A 24,460-nucleotide genomic window follows, 5' to 3' on the forward strand; every position below is an offset into this window, starting at 1 on the left:
GTTGTGGTACAGCAGGTTCCACAAACACTGACCTCTACTGACTCACCTACACATACAGATGTAATATCTTAATTGGAGCCAGTTTGCTACAGCAGGAAAATAATCCTGGAGAAACAGGACATTTGAATTATGTGGATTATAATGAATGGACATTTCTTGTAGGGTTCGATACATTTTAAAGTGGAAATTATGAACTTTAGAAGCCTTTTTAAAACTTGAATAAACTACAAGTTTGCATTTCCTGCTGCGTGGAAAAATTCTCAGCAACAAAAGAGTGATCAAATTAAGATCCTACATCTGTACTCACCTGAATTTTATACTGACCTACCTATACTTACTGCTGTGTGTAATGGCATTGGGCAGAGAGGTTTCAAGATTGCCATGAAAGACAGAGACAAAGGACACATTCACAGACTCTCTAGCTTAAATGAAGGCCACAATCAATTTGTGGTGATTTTGAATGCATTTCACATTTGTTGATAATGTCACCGTGAGAATCACATTTCACAGTGTGAATCTCTCCCATACTGTAAATATAAAAGGAATGAGTAAGTAATGAATTAATGTTTTAATAATTTAATAAGCAGACCAAGCCAATCATATCACTTACATTAGCAACTTATAGGATATAAAGTGTGTCCAAGTAGGATAAGTTGTTATTGCATGTTTTGCAGCTGCGAAAATATGCAATTATGTAAAAAATAAAAGGACCATCACTATCCCTATTCCCCACATTGGCCTACACAGATTATTCACAAGTTAAACAACCATGCACTGTTAGACTAAAGTCTTGCAGAGGCACCACTAAAGCTTATCAAATAGGATTAGGAAGCAGAAAAAAATCTCTTGCCAAAGTCCCATCTGCTTACCTGAGTAAGGCTGGGGAGCTGTCTTCAGCACTGTAACCACATCACGTTACACTGGGGGGATAGCCTAGCCCCATGAGGAATAACCAGAGGAATAGCCCTATTTTTACACAATGCTATCAAGTGGATGGACAGCATACAAAACCCTCTTGTTGATGAACTGAGAAGGATTGAGAAGATTTCATCTAGACTGGAGCTGCGTCTTGGATCTTGGCTCTTTCAGAAATGCCGGGGCTAACAAGGAACTGTGTTTTTTGGGTTGTGTCTGCCATCCTTCTGACAGGATACTTTGACACGGGTAGGTACAGTAGAGGATTTAATGATGACTGTTTGACTTCTGATCACATATATAACTGTCTCATGTACTTTTACAGATGCTTCGCACGGGGTTGCTATGGATAGTGGTTTGGTAGTGAAACACTTGAAATCTCAAGACCCCTCTGGGATTTCAAGCCAACTGGAGTCAGATGAAGGTCTGGAAGCTTTGACCCTCAAGACATACAAAGGAAAGGGTGCTATTTCTAGAAGAAAGCGGAATATTCTTTTTCCCAGTGGAGTGAAGCTTTGTTCTCAAGAGACTGTAGACCAAGCGATAGAAAACCACCTGAAGTACTTTCACCAGCGAGGTAAGCTTTTTCACTACTGTAGCTCATGGGCACTGGGGATTCATTATGACCTGGAGTCTATTCATCTACAATCTTTGTTGTTCAGCCAAATTAATTTAATTCCTGTGATGCGTACACTCTTATGCAAAAGTGTTTCAAAAGTGTTCTTCGGCTGTCCCCATAGAATAACCCTTTTGGTTCCAGGTAAAACCCTTTTGGGTTCCAGGTAGAACCTTTTTGGGCTCCTTGTAGAACCCTCTGTGGAAATGGTTTTACGTGGAACCCAAAAGGGTTCTACCCGGAAACAAAAGGGGTCTACCGGGAACCAAAAAGGGTTCCTCAAAAGGTTCTCCTATGGGGACAGCCGAAGAACCCTTCTAGGTTCTAGATAGCGGCTTTTTTTCTAAGAGAGGAGGTAACAGTAGGCTACGCTCACTCCTTTTATCATATGGCCGTCTATGACTTATTACAGATTTTATATGCATTTATTGTAATAACACAACTATTATATACCATCAAAGTGAGTACAACTTTCTGTGATGATCTCATATTTAATTGGGAATGGACAGGTGGGGAAGATAAATAGATGTTTATCATGTAAATGTGTGCTCTTTAATCACCTCCAACATGAACCATGCAGTAACCAGTACTTTTCCAGCCTCTTTATTAAAGCCCTATGGTCGTCCACGTGCATGACTTCAGCCGTTGAAATATAGCCCTATGTTACCCTGTGTTATCAGTGGTTTGTTTGAAACAATGGTTCAGAACCTTGTTGGAACTCAAGGGAAATTACTAGAAGTCAATCAACAACAGTAACTAATCTATCATGATTCAAGGGCTATAGTTATAGTAGTCAGTCATGGAGGCTGAGAAACGTTTAAGGTCAAACGTCCAACCTCATTTTGGTATAGACTGATTGATACAGGTAAGGGACAGATTTCAGATGAGGCCAGGCAGAGAGCCAGGCACCAGACAGCCTTGCACCAGGGTGACCTTCTGTTAGGTCAACCCGAACACGTGGTGCTCCACCTGGGGAAGCTTAGAGAGAAAGCCCCGGTCCTCGGTCTGAACCCTGCCTCGCTACCGAAATAGTAGTCCTCTAGACATTGATCAGATGAGCCATGCTGCCAGGAAAATATGAGAGCCCTCAGGCCTGCTCCCGCTAGCTCCTCTACCAAGGGATTTCTGGTTGTCCTCAGTCTCCAAACCTGAAATGTAGCCTACAGATGTGGCCACAGATTGAGAGAAAAAGAAAGGGGGTTAACGTTTTTTGCCAGCTTTTTTTGTTCCAAAGCAGAGGTACTGGTACATTGTGAAAATTACGTGCAATACCACATGTCTTGAACTGAGAAGTAATTTCAATGTCAGCAGTGGTGGTGAAATGGTGATGCTGTCTGGAACGTGGGAGTGTATGTGTGTATGGATCAAAAAATGACCTCACATTTCCCTTATTGCCTTCATTTTTCATAGCTGTCCATTGGAGAGATTTTTCCTGTCAGGATCGCTGGCTAAATGTCAGCTAAATGGCAATGTTTGTTTTGATTTCCATGTCCTTGTAGTACACGGTATTATTTAAATCTAGATTGAATATTCATATACGTAAAGCGGGTCTTCTTCTACATCCATCTGTGTCACAGAGTGCGACCTCTGTGTCACATGTCTCTGTGTCAATCAGGGTTGGGGTCAATTCCATTGAAATTCTGTCCAATCAGGAAGTACACCAAAAAAGTCCGGGTGTGAACGCTAGTCTCTGACCCAGTCCTGTGTCTGTGTGCTGCCCAGTGTGTCAGGAGACTGTATGGGAGGCGTTCAAGATCTTCTGGGACCGTCTACCTGAGAGAGACGAGTACCAGGCCTGGGTTAACTTATGTCAGGATGGAGCCGTCAGTGTGATGGAGATCGGCAGCAACTTCAGCCGATCAGAGGAGCACGTCTCTCTTGTTAGGGCTGTGAGTGAGAATTTTGTACAATTTGATATGTAAAACATTACGGATATTGATTTGTGTGAGTATGCGTGTGTGTGTACAAGTGTGTGTAGTTTATTGGTATGTGATTGAGAAGCTTTATTTATCAATGGATTCTGTTTTTATTTCAGAGAGTGGTGATGACTGCTGCTCCGAATAGGTGAGCTCCAAACATTGCAATGTCTCTGTGAGATACTAGCACTTGCATTCTGTCACAACGCAAAATAAGTACATGCCTGGGTCACATTCAGCAGGGTGCAACTTTACAGAACGTTCAGATCACTTAGAGCAGACGTACAGAATGTTGCATCCCGCTGATCGTCACTCAACCTCAACCCCTCATCAACCACATTGTATTTACACCACTTCCATGTTCTCCTCATCCCCGTCCCATCCACGTCAGCGAGCCCACAAGCTCAGGGTCCAAAGTGTGCAGGTAGGCCTGTTCACAACACTAAAGCCTGCTGTCTTGGTGCCCACACAGCTGTGTTGTATGCTATCCATAACAGTGATGTAGTCCCGTGTAGCTCAGTTGGTAGAGCATGGCGCTTGCAACACCAGGGTTGTGGGTTCGATTCCCACGGGAACTAGTATGAAAATGTATATAAGTCGCTCTGGATAAGAGTCTGCTAAATGATGAAAATGTAAATGTGACGTGACGCCAGCCTCTGTGCACCACACAGCTCTGCAGCCTGCTCAACCTTCCCCCCTCGCTTCAACCAGCTTCATACAACTGCTACATTGTTGTATGATCATAGCCACTGCTGTAGACAGCTTGCTGTGCCTGTAAGCTACATGCATGTAGACAGTAACAGCAAAGTATTATAGCAGGTCTACTTTTGTAATACCTGGTAGTTCCATACAGGGGTACAGTGTAATAACTGGTAGTTCCATACAGGGGTACAGTGTAATACCTGGTAGTTACATACAGGGGTACAGTGTAATACCTGGTAGTTCCATACAGGGGTACAGTGTAATACCTGGTAGTTCCATACAGGGGTACAGTGTAATACCTGGTAGTTCCATACAGGGGTACAGTGTAATACCTGGTAGTTCCATACAAGGGTACAGTGTAATACCTGGTAGTTACATACAGGGGTACAGTGTAATACCTGGTAGTTCCATACAGGGGTACAGTGTAACACCTGGTAGTTCCATACAGGGGTACAGTGTAATACCTGGTAGTTACATACAGGGGTACAGTGTAATACCTGGTAGTTCCATACAGGGGTACAGTGTAATACCTGGTAGTTGCATACAGGGGTACAGTGTAATACCTGGTAGTTACATACAGGGGTACAGTGTAACAACATGTAATACCTGGTAGTTCCATACAGGGGTACAGTGTAACAACATGTAATACCTGGTAGTTCCATACAGGGGTATAGTATAATACCTGGTAGTTATATACAAGGGTACAGTGTAACAACATGTAATACCTGGTAGTTGCATACAGGGGTACAGTGTAATACCTGGTAGTTCCATACAGGGGTACAGTGTAATACCTGGTAGTTGCATACAGGGGTACAGTGTAATACCTGGTAGTTACATACAGGGGTACAGTGTAATACCTGGTAGTTACATACAGGGTTACAGTGTAACACCTGGTAGTTCCATACAGGGTTACAGTGTAATACCTGGTAGTTCCATACAGGGGTACAGTGTAATACCTGGTAGTTGCATACAGGGGTACAGTGTAATACCTGGTAGTTCCATACAGGGGTACAGTGTAATACCTGGTAGTTGCATACAGGGGTACAGTGTAATACCTGGTAGTTGCATACAGGGGTACAGTGTAATACCTGGTAGTTCCATACAGGGGTACAGTGTAATACCTGGTAGTTGCATACAGGGGTACAGTGTAATACCTGGTAGTTGCATACAGGGGTACAGTGTAATACCTGGTAGTTACATACAGGGGTACAGTGTAACAACATGTAATACCTGGTAGATCCATACAGGGGTGCAGTGTAATACCTGGTAGTTCCATACAGGGGTACAGTGTAATACCTGGTAGTTCCATATAGGGGTACAGTGTAATGCCTGGTAGTTACATACAGGGGTACAGTGTAATACCTGGTAGTTACATACAGGGGTACAGTGTAATACCAGGTAGTTCCATACAGGGGTACAGTGTAACAACATGTAATACCTGGTAGATCCATACAGGGGTACAGTGTAATACCTGGTAGTTACATACAAGGGTACAGTGTAACAACATTTAATACCTGGTAGTTGCATTCAGGGGTACAGTGTAATACCTGGTAGTTCCATACAGGGGTACAGTGTAATACCTGGTAGTTCCATACAGGGGTACAGTGTAATACCTGGTAGTTCCATACAGGGGTACAGTGTAATACCTGGTAGTTACATACAGGGGTACAGTGTAACAACATGTAATACCTGGTAGATCCATACAGGGGTACAGTGTAATACCTGGCAGTTCCATACAGGGGTACAGTGTAATACCTGGTAGTTCCATACAGGGGTACAGTGTAACAACATGTAATACCTGGTAGTTCCATACAGGGGTACAGTGTAATACCTGGTAGTTACATACAGGGGTGCAGTGTAACAACATGTAATACCTGGTTTTGATTTGCAAAATGTTAAAGATTTGCAAATGACATCACAATAGCATGAAAGCCATTTGAACAGGTATACCAGTTTTAAGTACTATGTAATTATTGTAATGACGCTGTACATTCCTGCGTAACTGCCATTTTATTACACAGGTATGAGGGGTGCTTATTGTAAAGTGGGAGCTTTACAACCTACAATATTTTGTATCACATGTGGAAGTTACTGATTGATTGTCTCTCTGTTACACAGTCCAACATGTTGAAGTTACTGATTGATTGTCTCTCTGTTAAACAGTCCAACATGTTGAAGTTACTGATTGATTGTCTCTCTGTTACACAGTCCAACATGTTGAAGTTACTGATTGATTGTCTCTCTGTTACACAGTCCAACATGTTGAAGTTACTGATTGATTGTCTCTCTGTTACACAGTCCAACATGTTGAAGTTACTGATTGATTGTCTCTCTGTTAAACAGTCCAACATGTTGAAGTTACTGATTGATTGTCTCTCTGTTACACAGTCCAACATGTTGAAGTTACTGATTGATTGTCTCTCTGTTACACAGTCCAACATGTTGAAGTTACTGATTGATTGTCTCTCTGTTACACAGTCCAACATGTTGAAGTTACTGATTGATTGTCTCTCTGTTAAACAGTCCAACATGTTGAAGTTACTGATTGATTGTCTCTCTGTTACACAGTCCAACATGTTGAAGTTACTGATTGATTGTCTCTCTTTTACACAGTCCAACATGTTGAAGTTACTGATTGATTGTCTTTCTCTGTTACACAGTCCAACCGCGGCAACTCCATCAGAATTGGCCACCACCCAAAAAGGTTTACCTCTTAACCTCAATTCAGTGTCTGGGCAATATTCATCTGTCTTTTATGCCATCTGTTGATCAGTGATAGTATAGCTAGACTATTAGCCCCTGTCTGTAGTGTAGTACTGTCTTGAGGTTATTGTGGGTGCTGCATAGGACTACTGTAGCCTGATCAAGACACACGTTGCTCCCAGAATAGGCCTTTAATCCTTCTTAATGACACACCACGTTGTCAATGGACAGTGGATAGAGGGACCGTTAGACTTTCCTAAGAGATTGTCTGAACCGCTTGTCTGAACACACTACTTTTCAATTTCAGTGCCAGACATGTTCAGTAGCAATTCATTGATGTAATGTAGAATGTTTTCTTGTATTCTGTGTCACGTATAATACACCCTCTTTTTATTCATACTTATATAGTCTTTGTTTCTGGGTCCCTTCTTGTTTTCTTCTGTAGATAATGAAGTCATTGTCGTACAGCCAGACACCTTCCCAACCATGCGAGGAGATGTTGACGTCATTCCTGTCACTACTGCAGAGCCAGCTGAGGAGGTAACAGAGATGGTCCTGCCAGGAACTACTGACTATGTGACTGAAGATGCTGACATCGACGTCACCTCAGAGATCGACGAGACAATACAGGAGATAGGAGAGGACGCCACTACCGAAGCTGCCTTTGACGTCAACTCCGAAACAGCAGGTGAAGTCCTTGCTGAGAATAGTGAAGAGGCTGTCCAGGAGGTTAATATGGCTGCTGTTAAGGAAACATCCGATGCTACCTCAGATGACACTGTGGAGATCACACCTGAACCTATTGTCACTGTCATCCACGAGCCCATTAATGAGGTAATTGAGAAAATGGTTGAGGAAGTAATCTCAGATACCACACACAATACTGTGGAGGAGGCAGAAGAGGTCCCTGCAGAGGTCCTACCAGAAGCTGCCATTGAGATCCCTATAGAGGTCCCTTCAGAAGCTGCCATTGAGATCCCTATAGAGGTCCTATCAGAGGCTGCCGTTGAGGTCCCTGCAGAGGTCCCTTCAGAAGCTGCCATCGAGATCCCTGTTGGGTCCACAGACAAGGATATCCCAGAACCTGAAATAAAATTTATTCCAGAAACTTCTTTGGAGGACATTTCTGAAACCACTTCTGGAGTGCCTTCAGAGGCTGCCACAGAAATCACTTCAGATACCTTAGACAAGGAGATCATAGAGGGTGCTACAGAAACCACTTCAGATACCATAGACAAGGAGATCATAGAGGGTACTACAGAAATCACTTCAGATACCGTAGACAAGGAGATCACAGAGGGTGCTACAGAAATCACATCAGATACCATAGACAAGGAGATCATAGAGGGTGCCACAGAAATCACTTCAGATACCATAGACAAGGAGATCATAGAGGGTGCTACAGAAACCACTTCAGATACCATAGACAAGGAGATCACAGAGGGTGCTACAGAAATCACTTCAGATACCATAGACAAGGAGATCACAGAGGGTGCTACAGAAATCACTTCAGATACCATAGACAAGGAGATCACAGAGAGTGCTACAGAAATCACTTCAGACACCATAGACAAGGAGATCACAGAGGGTGCCACAGAAATCACTTCAGATACCATAGACAAGGAGATCACAGAGAGTGCTACAGAAATCACTTCAGACACCATAGACAAGGAGATCACAGAGGGTGCCACAGAAATCACTTCAGACACCATAGATGAGGAGATTAAAGAGGCTGCCACAGAGGTCACTTCAGATACCATAGATGAGGAGATCACAGAGGGTGCTGGAGAAGAAGACGTTACTTTGGAGACCACTTCAGACATTGCTACCAAGGCAACGTCAGAAGATACTACAGATGAGGATATTCCAGAGGATGCAGCAGAATTAACTCCAGACATTTCTCCAGAGGACACTTCTGAGAATACCGATGAGGAAGCTGCAGCAGAGTTGATTCCAGAAGTGTCTCCAGAGGACACTTCAGAGCCTGAAGCTTCCATGGAGATCCCTTCTGAGGATTCAGATGGAGACGTTCAGGAGCTCCCTGTGGAGGTCACCTCACGGGATTCAGATAGAGGCGTTCAGGAGCTCCCTGTGGAGGTCACCTCAGGGGATTCAGATAGAGGCGTTCAGGAGCTCCCTGTGGAGGTCACCTCAGAGGCTACAGTGAATGTTGCCCCAGAAGACACTGAAGAGGAGACCCCTGAGATTTTAGAGGAAGTTATCTCAGACGCCACAACGCATTTGATACTCGAGGCTACGGAGGAGATCACTCCAGAGACTGTACTAGAGGATACATTGGCCACTACTACTAATGAAGTGGCAATAGAGATTGGTCCTGAGGAAGAAGTCACTCCAGAAACTTCAGTAAAGGCCATTCCAGAGGATGTAACAGAGATCACCTCAGAAGCAACAATAAAGGCTGAAGTCACTCCTGAGGCTGAAGTAGAGATGAAGGAAGTTACGGTGGAGGTCACCTCAGAAGCCACTTTGGAGGTCACTCCTGAGGTTGAAGTAGAGGTAACTCCAGAATATTTAGTGGAGGAACCTACAGAGGCTGAGGAGATTACAGAAGAAACTGCAGTAGAGGACAATCCCAAGGTGGAGATAGAGGTAACTCCAGAGTCTACTGAAGAAGTTCCTGAGGAAGCAGAAGAGGTCCCTTTGGAGACTGCAGTGGAAGACACTCCAGAGGCTGTAGAAGAAATCACCCCAGAGACTGTAGAGATAACTCTGGAAGCTGCTGAAGAAGACACAACAGAAACTGTAGAAAAAATAGTTTTAGTGACTCCAGAAGAGATAACACCAGAACATTCAGAGGAGGAAATTCCAGAAATGTCAGAGGAGGAAACTCCAGAGGCTTCAGAAGAGGTCCCATCTGAGGCAGTAGAAGAGATCATTCCAGAAGCTACAGAAGAGGCTTCCAAAAAGATAATTACAGAAACTACAGAAGAGGCTTCCGAAGAAGCTGCAGCGGAGATAACCACAGAGGCTGCAGGTGAGTCCACTCCAGAGGCGACACCGGAGGCTGCTGTGGAGATTACTCATGAGGTCACCACTGAAACTGGAATTTTGGCAGACACAGAGGAGAACAATAATGGCGATCGTTATAGGGATGCAGAGGAGAACAATAACGGTGATCGTTATAGGGTCACAGAAGAACCAGAAGAAACAAATGATGACTTCCAAGGGATTCAAGATATCATAACAGAGGTGGAAAACGCGGTAAGCAATGATGAGCTTATTATTATTGCAATCAATGAAATACAGAATCAATAATCAAATTGTTACATCATAAAGGATAGAAGCCTTCTTGAACACACAATAAGAGAGGTGCATCAGCTAAAGATTAAAGACACTGAAATGAATGAGAGTGAAGTGATATTGTAATGATGTGAGCTGTTTGTGATCTGTTTTTGTGTCCTGTGTTTAGCTGGGCAATGAGATCGAGGACATCATGATGAGGCCTTCCACACTCATGAAGGAGCAGGTGGTGGAACTCAGCATCCAGCTGAAGGGAGAGAACTACAACGACGCCCTGAGAGACCCCTCTAGCTTCTACTACCAACGCTTGGCCAAACATTTCACCCATAAGGTACAGTAGAGTTGGTATACTGCTCTCCCCATGCAGGTTCTTGGTAAAAGCAATTGTTTGGTCCCGTCCTTTTTGACACCCGCTTTTGTTTTGTTTCCTTACTTTTGACATACAGGATGTACACTGAGTGTACAAAACATTAGGAACACCTTCCAAATATTGAGTTGCACCTCCGTTTGCCCTCAGAACAGCCTCAATTCATCAGGGCATGGACTCTACAAGGTGTCGAAAGTGTTCCACAGGGATGCTGGCCCATGTTGACTCCAATACTTTCCACAGTTGTGTCAAGTTGGCTGGATGTCCTTTGGGTGGTGGACCATTCTAGATACACACGGGAAACTGTTACGTTGCAGTTCTTGAAACACTCAAACCGGTGTTCCTAATGTTTTGTACAGTGTATTTTACATTATTAACTCTTGTGTGTACAGAGTACAAACAGAAAGTTCGGAAGAGGTTGAAAGATATATTTATATATATTCTGCTGTATCTATTTACTGTAATCAGCTTTCGAATGTTGTACTGGTTGTCCAGGCTTGCCAGCTATATACTGTATTCACTACAGAGCAAACAGGAAGAAAGCTGCCTGTAAAAATCAGAGGTACACCAGTCAGTGTGACAGCTCTGGAAACATGTCCTCTGCTGGGAACCCACAGTGACGGACGGTGTATTCCCATCGATGGATGTTGCCACCTCACATTTTGGCCTTTTCTCCGGCAGAGCCAGAGTTTATGTCAGAGCAGAGGCCATTAGTTAGACACATGGACTGTGTCTCAAATGGCTGCCTATTTCCCAATATAGTGCAGTGCTTTTCACCAGGGCCTGATCAGAGCCCCAAGGAGCTCGGGTCAAAAGTAGTGCACTAAATAGGTAATAGGGTGCCATTTGAGATGCAGACATACAGAGAGGATGAATAAGTAAACAACAGGACAGAGCCTTACTGCTCCTGGCCAAGAGGGGAAAGAAGGGAGGTGGCACAGATCCTAGAGGATAGCTTTAGCACACAGACAGCACGACACAGACTTGGACAGGGGACTGACTTGATTTTTGTCTATACTGCAGTAATTGTTCATACTATGTGGTCCTGGTGAGAATGATATTACTAACTAGTGGCGTAAAGGATTCACAGTACTGCTGTAGACCCAGGCATGACTGGCAAACAGGGTGGACCTTTTTCATTCTCCTGAGAAGAACTCCAACTTGACGTGGTAATTAACTAAGTGTGTTTTCTTTTCATCATTCTCATCTAGATTGAAGATGCATTTGAAAGGTTACCAGGATTCAAGAAGGTCTTTGTAGTTGAATTCAGGTAAGCGTCATTAACAGCTATACATCCATTGAGCTACTACCTATAAATCATACTATTTAATTGAACAGGCAATATGCTATTTCAATATCAAGTTCTAATATTTCTTTGTCTTTTCCAAATGTGTCCAGGCCTCAGAAGGACCTCCAAAGGTAAGCATATTTTCTTTCTTCTGACCCAAATAACTGTCTCACAAGGTTTACATCCAATTGGCGACAGATGTTCATGGGAATATTCTAAAATCTGCATAAAAACCACATGCTTGTTGCGGATAAAACGCTGTGCGTGATGATGTAGTGCACATGGAAATAACTTTTGCGGTTAAATTCCCATGTACTGAATAAAAAATACAAGTTAAATGGGTTTCCCTCACAACTCTAATGATGTTTTTTTCACCACAAATGTTGCGTTATATAGTGAATGTGCCCACTATGGTTTTGGCATGTGCACTCTAGCCAACAGATAGCATATACAGCAGGCTACTTTAATGATGAGATTGTTATGATAATCATTTTTATTTGTCAAACGGCAGCCAACCAAGCATCGATCATCATGTCACCAGAATAAGACCCTCAATATTTATCAATATATGCACATAAAGGGGTTTCCACCGCCATATCTCGCATAATTAATTCCCACCTTGTCTAGCGGATTTGTTTTGTCGCCAGATTTGCTGTTCCCATCAGGCCTGTCGTGACATTTTTAATCCAACATGTACTTTACTCGCATAAAAAGGATGGCTGGAAACCTGGTTACTGTTAATGCATTCACATGTCAGGATTTATGGCTCCTAAATCCATGACAACGACCACTGATACGCACATTACAGTTGATGACGTCCTGGAGAGTGCTGTAATAACAGGCTAGATACCTGTGTGAAAGTGCACTGGAGCATGATAAATCCATCTCATTGCAATGCTATCACTCCCAGTTCAACCATTATGACTGCACAGTTGAGCTAACCCAAATCCCACTGAGTCTATCTCACATGTATATCTACTAATGGGATATGCATGTGCAGCTGTGTCTGGCTGAGCCAAAGAACCAAGCCTTTACCGTACATACTGCATGGTTAGATGTTCTGCTTGGTGTCATGCATGGTTAGATCTTTTCTGCTTGCTTGCCACAGTCTTCAGGTCAGTTGTTCCACACTATGTTTACCAGCTTTACAAGCATACTTCCAATGCCTGTCAAACATTATAGCTCAGTGCATCGGCACCATTGCAGACACGAAAAGCACAAAAAACGAAGCTAAAACGTGTGATCCCTTTTGGCTACATGTCACATTGGACTTCTATGTGTTTTCTATTAGTTGGGGTCTTTATATTACACGAGTTCTGCAATGGACTTTGTTCCAATTTACAGTTAATGGCCTTGCAATGGTCAATCACCCCCTAAGTTGGGTAAGCCCCATCGCTCACCCCACTGGCCCCCTGCCAGTCATGATGATGAGATTAAAGGTTCTCCTGACTGTCAACCAGTACGGCGGCTCCAGGCCAGATTCCCCCACGGGTTTAGTCCCCCACTGGTTTCCCCTACAAACTGGCATCGTGGAAAACTAAACGCTGCGAGCACAGTGAGGCCTTTAAACCACCTTCGGCTCTCCACGGTTTGTTCTGCCGGTCATATAAAGCCCTGTTAGCATGCAGCATTTAAACAGAGCTGCCAGGGAATTAGAGCTGAAGGAGAATTGGGGAGAAAGTGAAGATGGTCATAAACTGACCAGGTTCTCCCACACTAGGGGGAAATATTATGCCTCAGAACACAGTATCTAGATTAGGATAAGGACCACTTTAAAGGTCCAATGCAGCCGTTTTTATCTCAATATCAAATCATTTCTGGGTAACAATTAAGTACCTTTCTGTGATTGTTTTCAGTTAAAATAGTCAAAAATAAACAAAAATATCTTCTTAGCGAAGAGCAATTTCTCAAGCGAGAATTTCCCTAGGACTGTCTGGGAGTGGTCTGAGTTAGGAGGGGAAAACTGAAAACTGGCTGGTATTGGCAGAGAGGTTTGAAACTCTCTTTCTAATTGTTCTATTAAAAAATGTACCGCATGGTGATGTAACCATGGAAAGGCATAAGCGCCATACCACCAAAACAGGCAAAAATTTCAGGCTGTCTTTTTAAACAGCTCTTATACTTAAAGGGCATTATCATAATTTTCACAATTTCACAGTAAAATTCCAACCTCATTGTGTGGAAATATCTATAAAACACAGGAAAATCACGTTTTTGACTGCACTGTGCCTAAACTAGGACCTCTTTAAGCTAGGACCTCTGTAATAATTAAGCTAGGACCTCTTTAAGCTAGGACCGGTTTAACCAACCCTGGTGGGTAAACTCACACAATCACTAATTATGTTTTCACAGCACTTTCCCTAATTTTTATGTCTTGTTTTAAGTGTTGTTTCAGCTCTAATAATGTTTTATTACGTCCAACATGACATGATGTCTTACTATGTGGCATCTATTCATCAGACTGGGAATCACTTGTGATCCCTATGAGAGCATTATGACTGCATTATAATTCATTATACCTGTGGGCTCAAAGTAAAGTGTAACAATCATTTCTACTTGAGACATTTGAGCCATGCAACCTTATCCAAGATGAGGGCACCCCTCTCTGTTCCTCAATGTGTCTCTCTGTTCCTTATTGTGTCTCTCTGTTCCTTATTGTGTCTCTCTGTTCCTCAATGTGTCTCTCTGTTCCTCAATGTGTCTCTCTGTTCCTCAATGTGTCTCTCTGTTCCTCAATGTGTCTCTCTGTTCCTCAATGTGTCTCTCTGTTCCTCAATGTGTCTCTCTGTTCCTCAATGTGTCTCTCTGTTCCTCAATGTGTCTCTCTGTTCCTCAACGTGTCTCTCTTTGTTCCTCAGTATCTCTCTCTCTCTGTTACTCAATGTGTTTCTCTCTGGTCCTCAATGTGTCTCTCTCTCTGTTCCTCAATGTGTCTCTCTCTCTGTTCCTCAATGTGTCTCTTCTGTTCCTCAATGTGTCTCTCTGTTCCTCAATGTGTCTCTCTCTCTCTCTCTCTCTCTCTCTCTCTATCAAATGAATATTTGTTCCTCTAGGGGTATGTTGTCTGTGGTAGTCCACTACGCAGTGACTCTGGAGGTGGACGGGGCAGGCATCAGTAACGAGACCATGGACTACATCAACCTCCAGTCCAACGTGGTGGAGAAGTCTTACCGTGACGCCGTTGAACGCCCCACCGTGGTCTACACCATAACAGACTTCCGAAACTACATCACTGAAGCCCTGCACAAGGAGAACTTCATGAGCAACACCACTCTGGATGTAGACCCTGACTCACTGCAGCTAGAGCGAGGTAGGTCTACAGACCGGCTGAACTGTACAACAGGGGGTCATGAACTTTGGTCCTAGAGAGCTACATTATGAGAAGGCTTTTATTCCAGCCCAGAACTAACACACCTAACCAGACTAATAATAGTATTGAGGATTAGTTGATCTAGTACAATTAAGTGTGTTAGTGCTGAAAGAAAAGCTTGCTCAGAGAGGAGCGCTCCAGGAACAGGGTTGGCGACCACTGCTAAATAAGGGTTTAGTCCTGGGATTTGTGTGAAAAGGTAAAGGGTCCTCCAGTTGATTTGTGTATGACTCTTTTATTTTCCAGTTGATCACTTGTTTCTGGGAGGGAGACCCACCACCAAACCAGAAGAGTCCAATGACATGATGGTGAGTGAGTGTCAGTTCACTGCTCCACATTGTCCTGAGGAACATTGTGCATTGCATCCGTTTAACAATATAGTCAACTGAATATGTAGTTGATGGCATTGCTAGTTCATTGTGTGTTGGTGTGGAGGCTACACTAAAATGAATGCAATGAAAATCATTTGTTGCTAAAGTTGCTTTGGATAATGGAATTCATACCCAGCTGTCTCAGTTCAGTAAAAGTCTGTAAAAATAGTCAAGTCCATTTTCCACAAAACTAGTCTCAAGACGCAAGTCAGCATGCCATATTAAGCAAACAGTTGTGTTCAATCACTAAGAAATATAGAAAAATCTGGTTTGAGTGGAAATATGACATGAATTTATTACGCCGAATGATCCGCTTTTCTCATAGACGGCACTGTAATTACAAAGACACATTTGACTGGAAACAAACTTAATAATCTCAGAATTTACTCCCTAAATTATTTCCTATTTTTTCTCATCCCTTTATTAAACTGATTTACAATCTTGTTTTGGCTGAATGGCGTTGTCTAATTTGTCTTGACTACCATATGTTCTCTCTCATTCTCTCAGGTAATGGCAAACTTCCTAGGGTCTAACACAGGCACAAGGCAGTTACTGGTAGTTAAAGATAAGCACATCTGAAGTCCATTCGTTATTAAATGGGTCCACTTTGACCAAACAGAACTTTATTGTTGTCCTTAGGGCATAACACAACGTTTTGTTTATCCTGTGGTGAAAGACAATGACGCTCTGCTCATTTGTGTGAACACAACCCGGTTTGACGGTCTCACTGAGTCACATGGCTGTTTGCAGGAAGCCCATTTTCATTGTGGAAGATGAAGTGTGTGTGTGTTTCTCTGTCCCTTGAGCAGGAGATACTAATACAGAACATATGTTGAGGTTAAAAGGCCTGTGTTGTTGCATTCATTCATATAGGGCATCTGTTGCTAGCGATATATATGTGAATTTCACTCAGATTTAGTTTATCGTGAGGTATTTTGTGTTTCTGAATATTTACTTTGTGAAGCACACATATCAAGGCCTACATCTGTATTTGCTACAACTCAACCTTGTGAGAGAGAAACACTCTGCTACAACTCAACCTTCTGAGAGAGAAAAACACAACTAATCTGCAGCTGCAGCTAGGGAGGCACAGAGGGCTGGCTTTCGTGTACAAATGTATCTTCTGCGTGCCAGTGCAATTTCTTTCCACTGAAGTTAGTCCGGATAGAAGAAGGATGAATTTCCACTGTAATTCATTGAAGATGTTGAGGATCATTTTTTTCTCCACTTTGACTTCTATAAGGACTGTTGAATGTATACGTGATCATGTCTGTCATCCTATGCATGTGCTTTTTGATCTGTGCATGGGAAAATGTAGGTACTTTTGCATTTATGTATGCATGGGTGGTGTAGGTCTATGTAAGTCTATGTAGGTCTATGTACTGTAGTTGCGTGTGTCCATCCTTGGGGCATGGCCAGCCCAGGTGTATCGTCCGGGCAATTCCCGTATAGATTTAGGATTATCTTTCCTTTAGCCAGCCTAATCCAGGTATATTCTTGGCATGTTCTATGTTTGCCGTGTCTGCCAGCCTCCCGTTTGGGGTAAAGGTAGACAACAATACACGTGGACGTTAATTTAAGTGGGAGTTACTAGACGTACATTTCTCTTACGTTAGTAGAATGTAAGAATAATTTCATTGCACTTTTATCAACCTTTGTCTTTTCTTCCTGGTGTGTCAGGACAATGTTCTGGCTGCTGAGAAACCACCAGATGCTCCTGGCCAAGACTTGGATGTCAGCGACATCTTCCTGAAGAAGGATGATTTCCTGTTTCCTGTGGACCCTTTGAAGGGCTCTGGGAGCGTTGTGGCCAGTGAAAATGATGTGTTCGTTCTGGATGAAACCACCTTGCCACCCAGCACCACTGCTGTCCCTGCAGAGAGTGAGCAGTCCTCTTTCTACCTCCTAAATCACGACACGACATTCACATCACCTTGTATACTGTCAACCACTGTCAACCATACTGTAACACACAACACAAAAAAACACATTCAAATCTGATTTAATAGAGTTTTGAAACCATTTATCCATTGTTAATCTCATGGATTCTCCTCTATTCTGTGTTTTCACTCCGTTTCCCTTCACTGAAGAGAAGGGAGATTCCATGTTCCAGTAACAAACCATGTGTTTTTCCTGTTTTTCTAGATAATGGAAATATTGAAGAAGAGGGATTTCTTCTCAGCAACACTCAGCAAGACTCTCATACTCCCGATGGGGATGGTGTGGTCGGTGCTGGAGGCTCCTCTACCTCCTCCCCTTCACAACCACAGACCACAGAGGCCCCGGTCCCGGCACCTCCCAGAGTAGACCCAGATTTGGATGCTGGCTCTGGCTCCGGCTTCTCTGGGGATGACCAAGGGGCTGATGTCTTCCCATGGTTTCCCGTGACAACTGAGGAGACGGACTACATAGAGGAGGAGGAGGGGGAGGAGGATTCTGTGGTGGGGGAGGTGCATTTAGCAGATCCAGAAGTGGAACCGAAGGAGGAAGAGAAGAAGAAGGAGGAGGAGAAGGGAGAAGAGATCACCGAATCTGTCCTGACTGAATCTCCAGAGGATATGGGTCCTTTTGAGTCCCATCCAGAATCAGCCCCAGTTGAGGAAGAGCCACAACGGCCTTTCTTGGACAGACTGCCTGTGACCCAAGACATTAGTACCCGACCTGACTACACGACCACCGCTGAAGCCCCTGTGTTCTGGACTGCAGAGACCCTGACCGTGGAGCTCTCCATACAGACGCTGGAGGCCTCTGGGATATATGACGATTATTACCCAAGCGAACCATTCACCATCATAGCACCAGTCACTGATTATCTCTATCCTCAGGTTTACACCACTGAGGCCCTCGTGTTGGAAGGGCCAGCAGCTGAGACCCATGGTTCTGTTGAGGAGCTGTCGGAGCCAACCAGTCCAATAGAGGTTGAACTCCCCACAGTCACAGAGTCACCTACCTTCATAGACATGGAGCTGTTCACAGTCAAGGAGTCCATCTTCGATATGATCACCGCCGAACCACCAGAGATCGAAGCCTTCACCAACAGACCTTTACTCTTGGTGCCCGATCCTGAGGATGAAGACGGAGAGGTGGAGATCTTGGAGGAACAGGGGGCGGAGGTCGCAGAGCCCTTGGCCACACTACTCCCAGCCCTTGACATCTCAGAGGAGGACCTAGCTGAAGATGAAATATTTGTTGTGGCTGCAGGTACAGCAGCCCCGGAAGTCATAGAGTCTCATAGCATCTTATCCTCCGAGAAGGAATCTCCCTTCACTCGTATATCTGACTCTGTACCGGAAGAGGTGGAAGCCACACACCATCCAGCCACCACCGAAATAGCACCACATGGTGACATTGAAATCTCTGAGACACCAGAAATTGCCCCAACAATCCTACCTCCATTTTTCCAGCCCACATTCAGACCCACAGAAAACCTGCTTGAGGCAGCAGAAGAGTCAGATGTTAGCATTGAAGAAGGAGATGTTAGCATGGCGCTAGCACCCCCTTTCCCAGCTCACGACACATACGAACTAGAGGTCAGCACTTCAATCCAAGCTGTTGGAGACTACGCACCAGACTCCCCCATGCCGGAAATTGACCTCACCTTCGACATGTATGACGGAACGAGTCACATGGACGGGGACAGCAGCGGGTACTCCAGCATCGCCCACGGATCAGACATGGGCAGCATCGCCATGGCAAAGAGCCCTGGCAAGGATCTGATGGTGTTCTTCAGCCTGAGGGTGACCAACATGATGTTCTCTGAGGACCTCTTCAACAAGAGTTCCACAGAGTACAAAGCCCTGGAGCAGAGGTTCCTCGAACTGGTAAAGGATATATGGGGTTATCTGCAGTAACATTGGGGTATGGGGGCCATAAATTAATGTTCAGTATGCATAGAGACAGCCTACTCAAGTCCATTGTACCCTTTTCATTGCTGTGAATATTGTAATATGTTGCATATAATGGATTCTGTAGTAGAACTTTCTAATTAACTGTTTCCATTGTTATTGGATTTGTCCCAAGTCATACAGTACCTATGGGATACAGTATATCTTGGTGTTTTGGGAAGCATAAAGTAACAATGTCTCTTTCTTGTCTATAGCTCGTCCCTTACCTGCAGTCCAACCTCAGCAACTTCCAGAATCTGGAGATCCTGAATTTCCGTAACGGCAGCATCGTGGTGAACAGCAGGATGAAGTTCGGGAAGCCCGTCTCTCGGGGGGTCACCAACACTGTCTACCTTATCCTAGAGGACTTCGCTAACTCAGCCTTCCAAACCATGAACCTCTCCATAGACAAATACTCACTGGATGTGGAATCAGGTAAACCTCAGCTGCAAACAAGTTATACTTGAGTCTTGAGTGATGTTATTCTGCAGTGAGAGTAGGGAATGTATGAAGTCATGTCAAAAAGTACTCGTTGTGAAGCATTTCCTGACAGTAATGTCCGTTTGGTGGATGATCTTCTATAGCTGAGGTTTCATTATTGGATCTTGATAGATGTGAAAGTCAACAACAGAAGCAATGGCACGCTGACCTAACCCAAATTTCTCACATTAACACATCAGCAGGAGATTGCTGTATTGAGTCATTGAAGTGAGATGACTCTCTAGCTATGAATCATGTTGTTTTCTTAACACTTTATAGCTCAAAGAGCCCACGAAAATAACATAACGATCTCAATGTGTCAATGGCTTTGATACTGTGGCCCCGGGTATGGTGATCTCATGTGGTTGACACTTCTGTTTGGGCTAGGGTTGCAAAATTCTGGGAACTTTAAAAAAAATTCCCTAAATTTACCAAAATTCCGGTTGGAGGATTCCAGGAATCAGGAGGGATTAAGCAGGGAATCCATAATCCTTCAACCAGGTCTTCTGGGAATTTTGCAACCCTCGTCTGGGCAGATGTAAAATGTGACCAGCAACAGTACTGTACAGTATGTGTGATAATGAGGATGAGTCACCATGGTGTTATTCTATAAAGCCGGCTGGGTCGTTACAGTATAATCTGTGTTGTAATCTGTCTGAGCCAATCATAATCATCTACTGTAACACTGATGCTTAATCATGTCACACATTACTGTAAGGTCTCCACAGGGCGTCGGATTAGAAAAAGACAAAGGTATTTGTTAAGGGTTAAGGTTAGAGTTAGAGAGTTAAGGTTGGAGTCAGAGATAGGTTTAGAATACTTCGCTCTTTTCTAGAATGTTCCGATAGTGACAACTAAAGTGCTCTGGGCACGTCATCATCAGCCAATTTACGACCAAAGTCTGAAACATTCTAACATATATTTTTTGTGGTGTATTTATGTGTTATTTTAGAATTAGTGGGCTTTAACCACCATCACCAGCACAGTCAAACCCCCCATCCCTGAGTCACCAGGTTCTCAGATGGTAGAACTGAGGTCACACAAAACACGTTTGTTTATGTTTTCTTTGTCGTTGCCAGGCAACCAGGCAAACCCCTGCAAGTTCCAAGCGTGTAATGAGTATTCGATGTGCACGGTGAACCGCTGGTCCGGGGAGGCGGAGTGTGTGTGTGACGCGGGTTACTTCAGTGTGGACGGACTGCCGTGCCAGAGTATCTGTGACCTGCAGGAGGACTTCTGTCTCAACGATGGGAAGTGTGACGTCATCCCCGGCAAGGGAGCCATCTGCAGGTGGGTGAGAGTTCAGTTAAGGACACTGACATGATGAATTCACTATAGGGTTGTGTGTGTGTGTGTATGTGTGTGTTTGAGATGCATATGGTTCTAATGCTGTTCTGTGTGGTTCTAGATGTCGTGTAGGAGAGAATTGGTGGTACCGCGGGGAACACTGTGAGGAGTATGTGTCAGAACCTCTGGTGGTGGGCATCGCTATAGCGTCGGTGGCTGGCTTCCTATTGGTGGCCTCTGGGGCAATCTTCTTCCTGGCCAGGACTCTGAGGGACGGTTATGACAAGGAGGATTCAGAGGATCCTCTACGGTAAGCAGCAGACTCATAAACCCAGAGGGAGAAGGAGTAAATCAGATTATTTACCTGATCTCTTGTATATACAGATGAATTACGATGTGTAATGGTTATTTAAGATATCACTGCAATGTTGCTTGTAGAGTAATGTTATCTGATAATATTTTGTCTTATCTTGCCTAATAACTACAGTACCAGTCAAAAGTTTGGACACACCTACTCATTCAAGGTTTTTATTTTTTTTCTATTTTCTACATTGAAGAATAGTAGTCAAGACATTAACATTATGAAATAACACATATGGAATCATGTAGTAACCAAACAAATCAAAATATATTTGAGATTTGAGATTCTTCAAATAGCCACCCTTTGCCTTGATGACAGCTTTGCACACTCTTGGCATTCTCTCAACCAGCTTCACCTGGAATGCTTTTCCAACAGTCTTGAAGGAGTTCACCACATGTGCTGAGCACTTGTTGGCTGCTTTTCCTTCACTCTGCGGTCCAACTCATCCCAAACCATCTCAATTGGGTTGAGGTCGGGTGATTGTGGAGGCCAGGTCATCTGATGCTGCACTCCATCACTCTCCTTCTTGGTCAAATAGCCCTTACACAGTCTGTTGATGTGTTGGGTCATTGTCCTGTTGAAAAACAAATGATAGTCCCACTAAGCGCAAACCAGATGGGATGCCGTATCACTGCAGAATGCAGTGGTAGCCATGCTGGTTAAGTGTGCCTTGAATTCTAAATAAATCACTGACAGTGTCACCAGCAAAGCACCATCACACCTCCTCCTCTATGCTTCCTGGTGGGAACCACACATGTGGAGATCATCCGTTCACCTACTCTGCATCTCACAAAGACATGGCGGTTAGAACCAAAAATCTCAAATTTGGACTCATCAGACCAAAGGACAGGTTTCCACCGGTCTAATGTCCATTGCTCGTGTTTCTTGGCCCAAGCAAGTCTCTTCTTATTATTGGTGTCTTTAGTAGTGGTTTCTTTGCAGCACTTCGACCACGAAGACCTGATTCACGTAGTCTCCTCTGAACAGTTGATGTTGAGATGTGTCTGTTACTCGAACTCTGAAGCATTTATTTGGGCTGCAATTTTTGAGGCTGGTAACTCTAATGAACTTATCCTCTGCAGCAGAAGTAACTCTGGGTCTTCCTTTCCTGTGGGGGTCCTCATGAGAGCCAGTTTCATCATAGCGCTTGATGGTTTTTGCGACTGCACTTGAAGAAACTTTCAAAGTTCTTGAAATGTTGCATTTTGACTGACCTTCATGTCTTATAGTAATGATGCTGTTGTTTATCTTTGCTTATTTTAGCTGTTCTTGCCATAATATGGACTTGGTCTTTTACCGAATAGGGCGATCTTCTGTATACCAACCCTACCTTGTCGCAACACAACTGATTGTCTCAAACGCATGAAGAAGGAAAGAAATTCCACAAACTTTTAAGAAGGCACACCTGTTAATTGAAATGCATTCCAGGTGACTATCTCATGAAGCTGGTTGAGAGAACCCTAAGAGTGTGAAAAGCTATCATCAAATCAAACGATGGCTACTTTGAAGAACCTCAAATATAAAATATATATTTTGATTTATTTAACTTTTTTGGTTACTACAAAGAAAAACCCTTGAATGAGTAGGTGTGTCCAAACTTTTGACTGGTACTGTATGTAGTAGTACTTAATTGGGTTACGAAATACTATACTGGTGTGTAGACAGACAATAAATGTCGATGGTTGTCCTAAAATGTTTTGGTTAAGTGAAGCTTTGTGCATTGTTAACGGGGTGCTTGACCGAGAATCTGTCTGAGAGAAAGAACTATGAGACCGTGATTAGCGTCTCAGACTTCCTTGGCAGCCATGTTGTTTTTGATTAACCAATCAGGACATGTTTATTAAGAAGTATCAAAACAGTGCTGATTGTATTTAGAAGCCCCGAGTTGCAGGATCAACAGTATATGTGTGTGTGTGTGTGTGTGTTTGTGTGTGTGTGCATGCATGTGTGCATGCATCCATGTGTAGGCGTGTGTGAATGTGTGTGGGATTGTTTTATGAATCGGTGTGTGCCTCGGCAGCTGCCCTGAGTTTAGCCTGCCTGCTTCTAGTGACACAAGGCCTGGTCTCGACAGATAGACCTTGGGCCAATGCCCATGTTAGCACCATGGGCCCTTTTAGCAGCCCCGCCCTGCAGTCTCCCACTGTTACCAATAAACTGTCCACAGACTGCTAGATTGGACTCCTGACCAGTTCAGTGTGTTTCTCATATGAGTGTTTAGCTCATGGAACATGGCGTACTGTATAATGTAAAGACTGTATCTGATGGAGCTGCAGTCCACAACACTTCCTGTTCAAAGGTTGGAATATATAGTTAACAAAACATTTCCAAAAGGGAAATTACATTCATGTTTGTGCCGAAGGTTTTTAGTACAGCTCAGATTGTCAGATGTTGTTTATTACAGATATGGAACAGCAGCTGGAGTGAGCTACAGGCAGCGGGGAACTCACAATGGAACTTCATCTGTGGTAGGAATGTGAGAGAGGGAGAGAGAAAGAAATAACGACAGAGAGAGAAATAAGGAGAGATAAAGAGAGAGAGGGAGAGAGAGAAATAGAGAGAGAGGGAGAGAGAGAAATAAAGAGAGACAGAAATAAAGAGAGAGGGCGAGAGGGAGATAGAGAGAGAAATAAAGAGAGAGATAGAGATAGAAATAAAGAGAGAGAGGGAGAGATAAATTAAGAGAGAGAGGGAGTGAAATAAAGAGAGATAGAAATAAAGACATAGGGAGAGATGAAGAGAGAAGGCGAGAAATAGAGGGAGAGAGAAAGAGAGAGGTAGAGAGAGAGAAATAAAGATAGAGGTAGAGAGAAAGATAGAGGTAGAGAGAAAGATAGAGGTAGAGAAAGATAGAGGTAGAGAGAAAGAGAGAGGGTAGAGATAAAATATAGAGAGAAAGAGAGAGGTAGAGAGAAAGAGAGGAGTAAGAGAGAAGAGAA

General features: G+C 43.6%; 1 protein-coding gene across 1 annotated transcript in view; it reads left to right on the forward strand.

Moving 5' to 3' along the window:
- Positions 1–357: 357 nt before the first annotated feature.
- The window catches only part of LOC115179154 (interphotoreceptor matrix proteoglycan 2), a 33,602-nt gene continuing 9,499 nt past the window's right edge, over positions 358–24,460 (forward strand). The window contains exons 1-17 of the mRNA XM_029740463.1: positions 358–1,164; positions 1,241–1,492; positions 3,254–3,420; positions 3,567–3,595; positions 3,839–3,871; positions 6,810–6,853; positions 7,298–10,074; positions 10,283–10,444; positions 11,692–11,750; positions 11,879–11,899; positions 14,822–15,078; positions 15,385–15,446; positions 17,190–17,391; positions 17,655–19,330; positions 19,609–19,828; positions 20,953–21,163; positions 21,282–21,470. Of these exons, the coding sequence (XP_029596323.1) occupies positions 1,092–1,164; positions 1,241–1,492; positions 3,254–3,420; positions 3,567–3,595; positions 3,839–3,871; positions 6,810–6,853; positions 7,298–10,074; positions 10,283–10,444; positions 11,692–11,750; positions 11,879–11,899; positions 14,822–15,078; positions 15,385–15,446; positions 17,190–17,391; positions 17,655–19,330; positions 19,609–19,828; positions 20,953–21,163; positions 21,282–21,470 (6,434 nt within the window). The 5' untranslated portion in view covers positions 358–1,091. The remainder of the gene's footprint in view (positions 1,165–1,240; positions 1,493–3,253; positions 3,421–3,566; positions 3,596–3,838; positions 3,872–6,809; positions 6,854–7,297; positions 10,075–10,282; positions 10,445–11,691; positions 11,751–11,878; positions 11,900–14,821; positions 15,079–15,384; positions 15,447–17,189; positions 17,392–17,654; positions 19,331–19,608; positions 19,829–20,952; positions 21,164–21,281; positions 21,471–24,460) is intronic.

The sequence above is a fragment of the Salmo trutta genome, chromosome 39 (assembly GCF_901001165.1).
Source record: "Salmo trutta chromosome 39, fSalTru1.1, whole genome shotgun sequence".
Lineage (NCBI taxonomy): Eukaryota > Metazoa > Chordata > Actinopteri > Salmoniformes > Salmonidae > Salmo > Salmo trutta.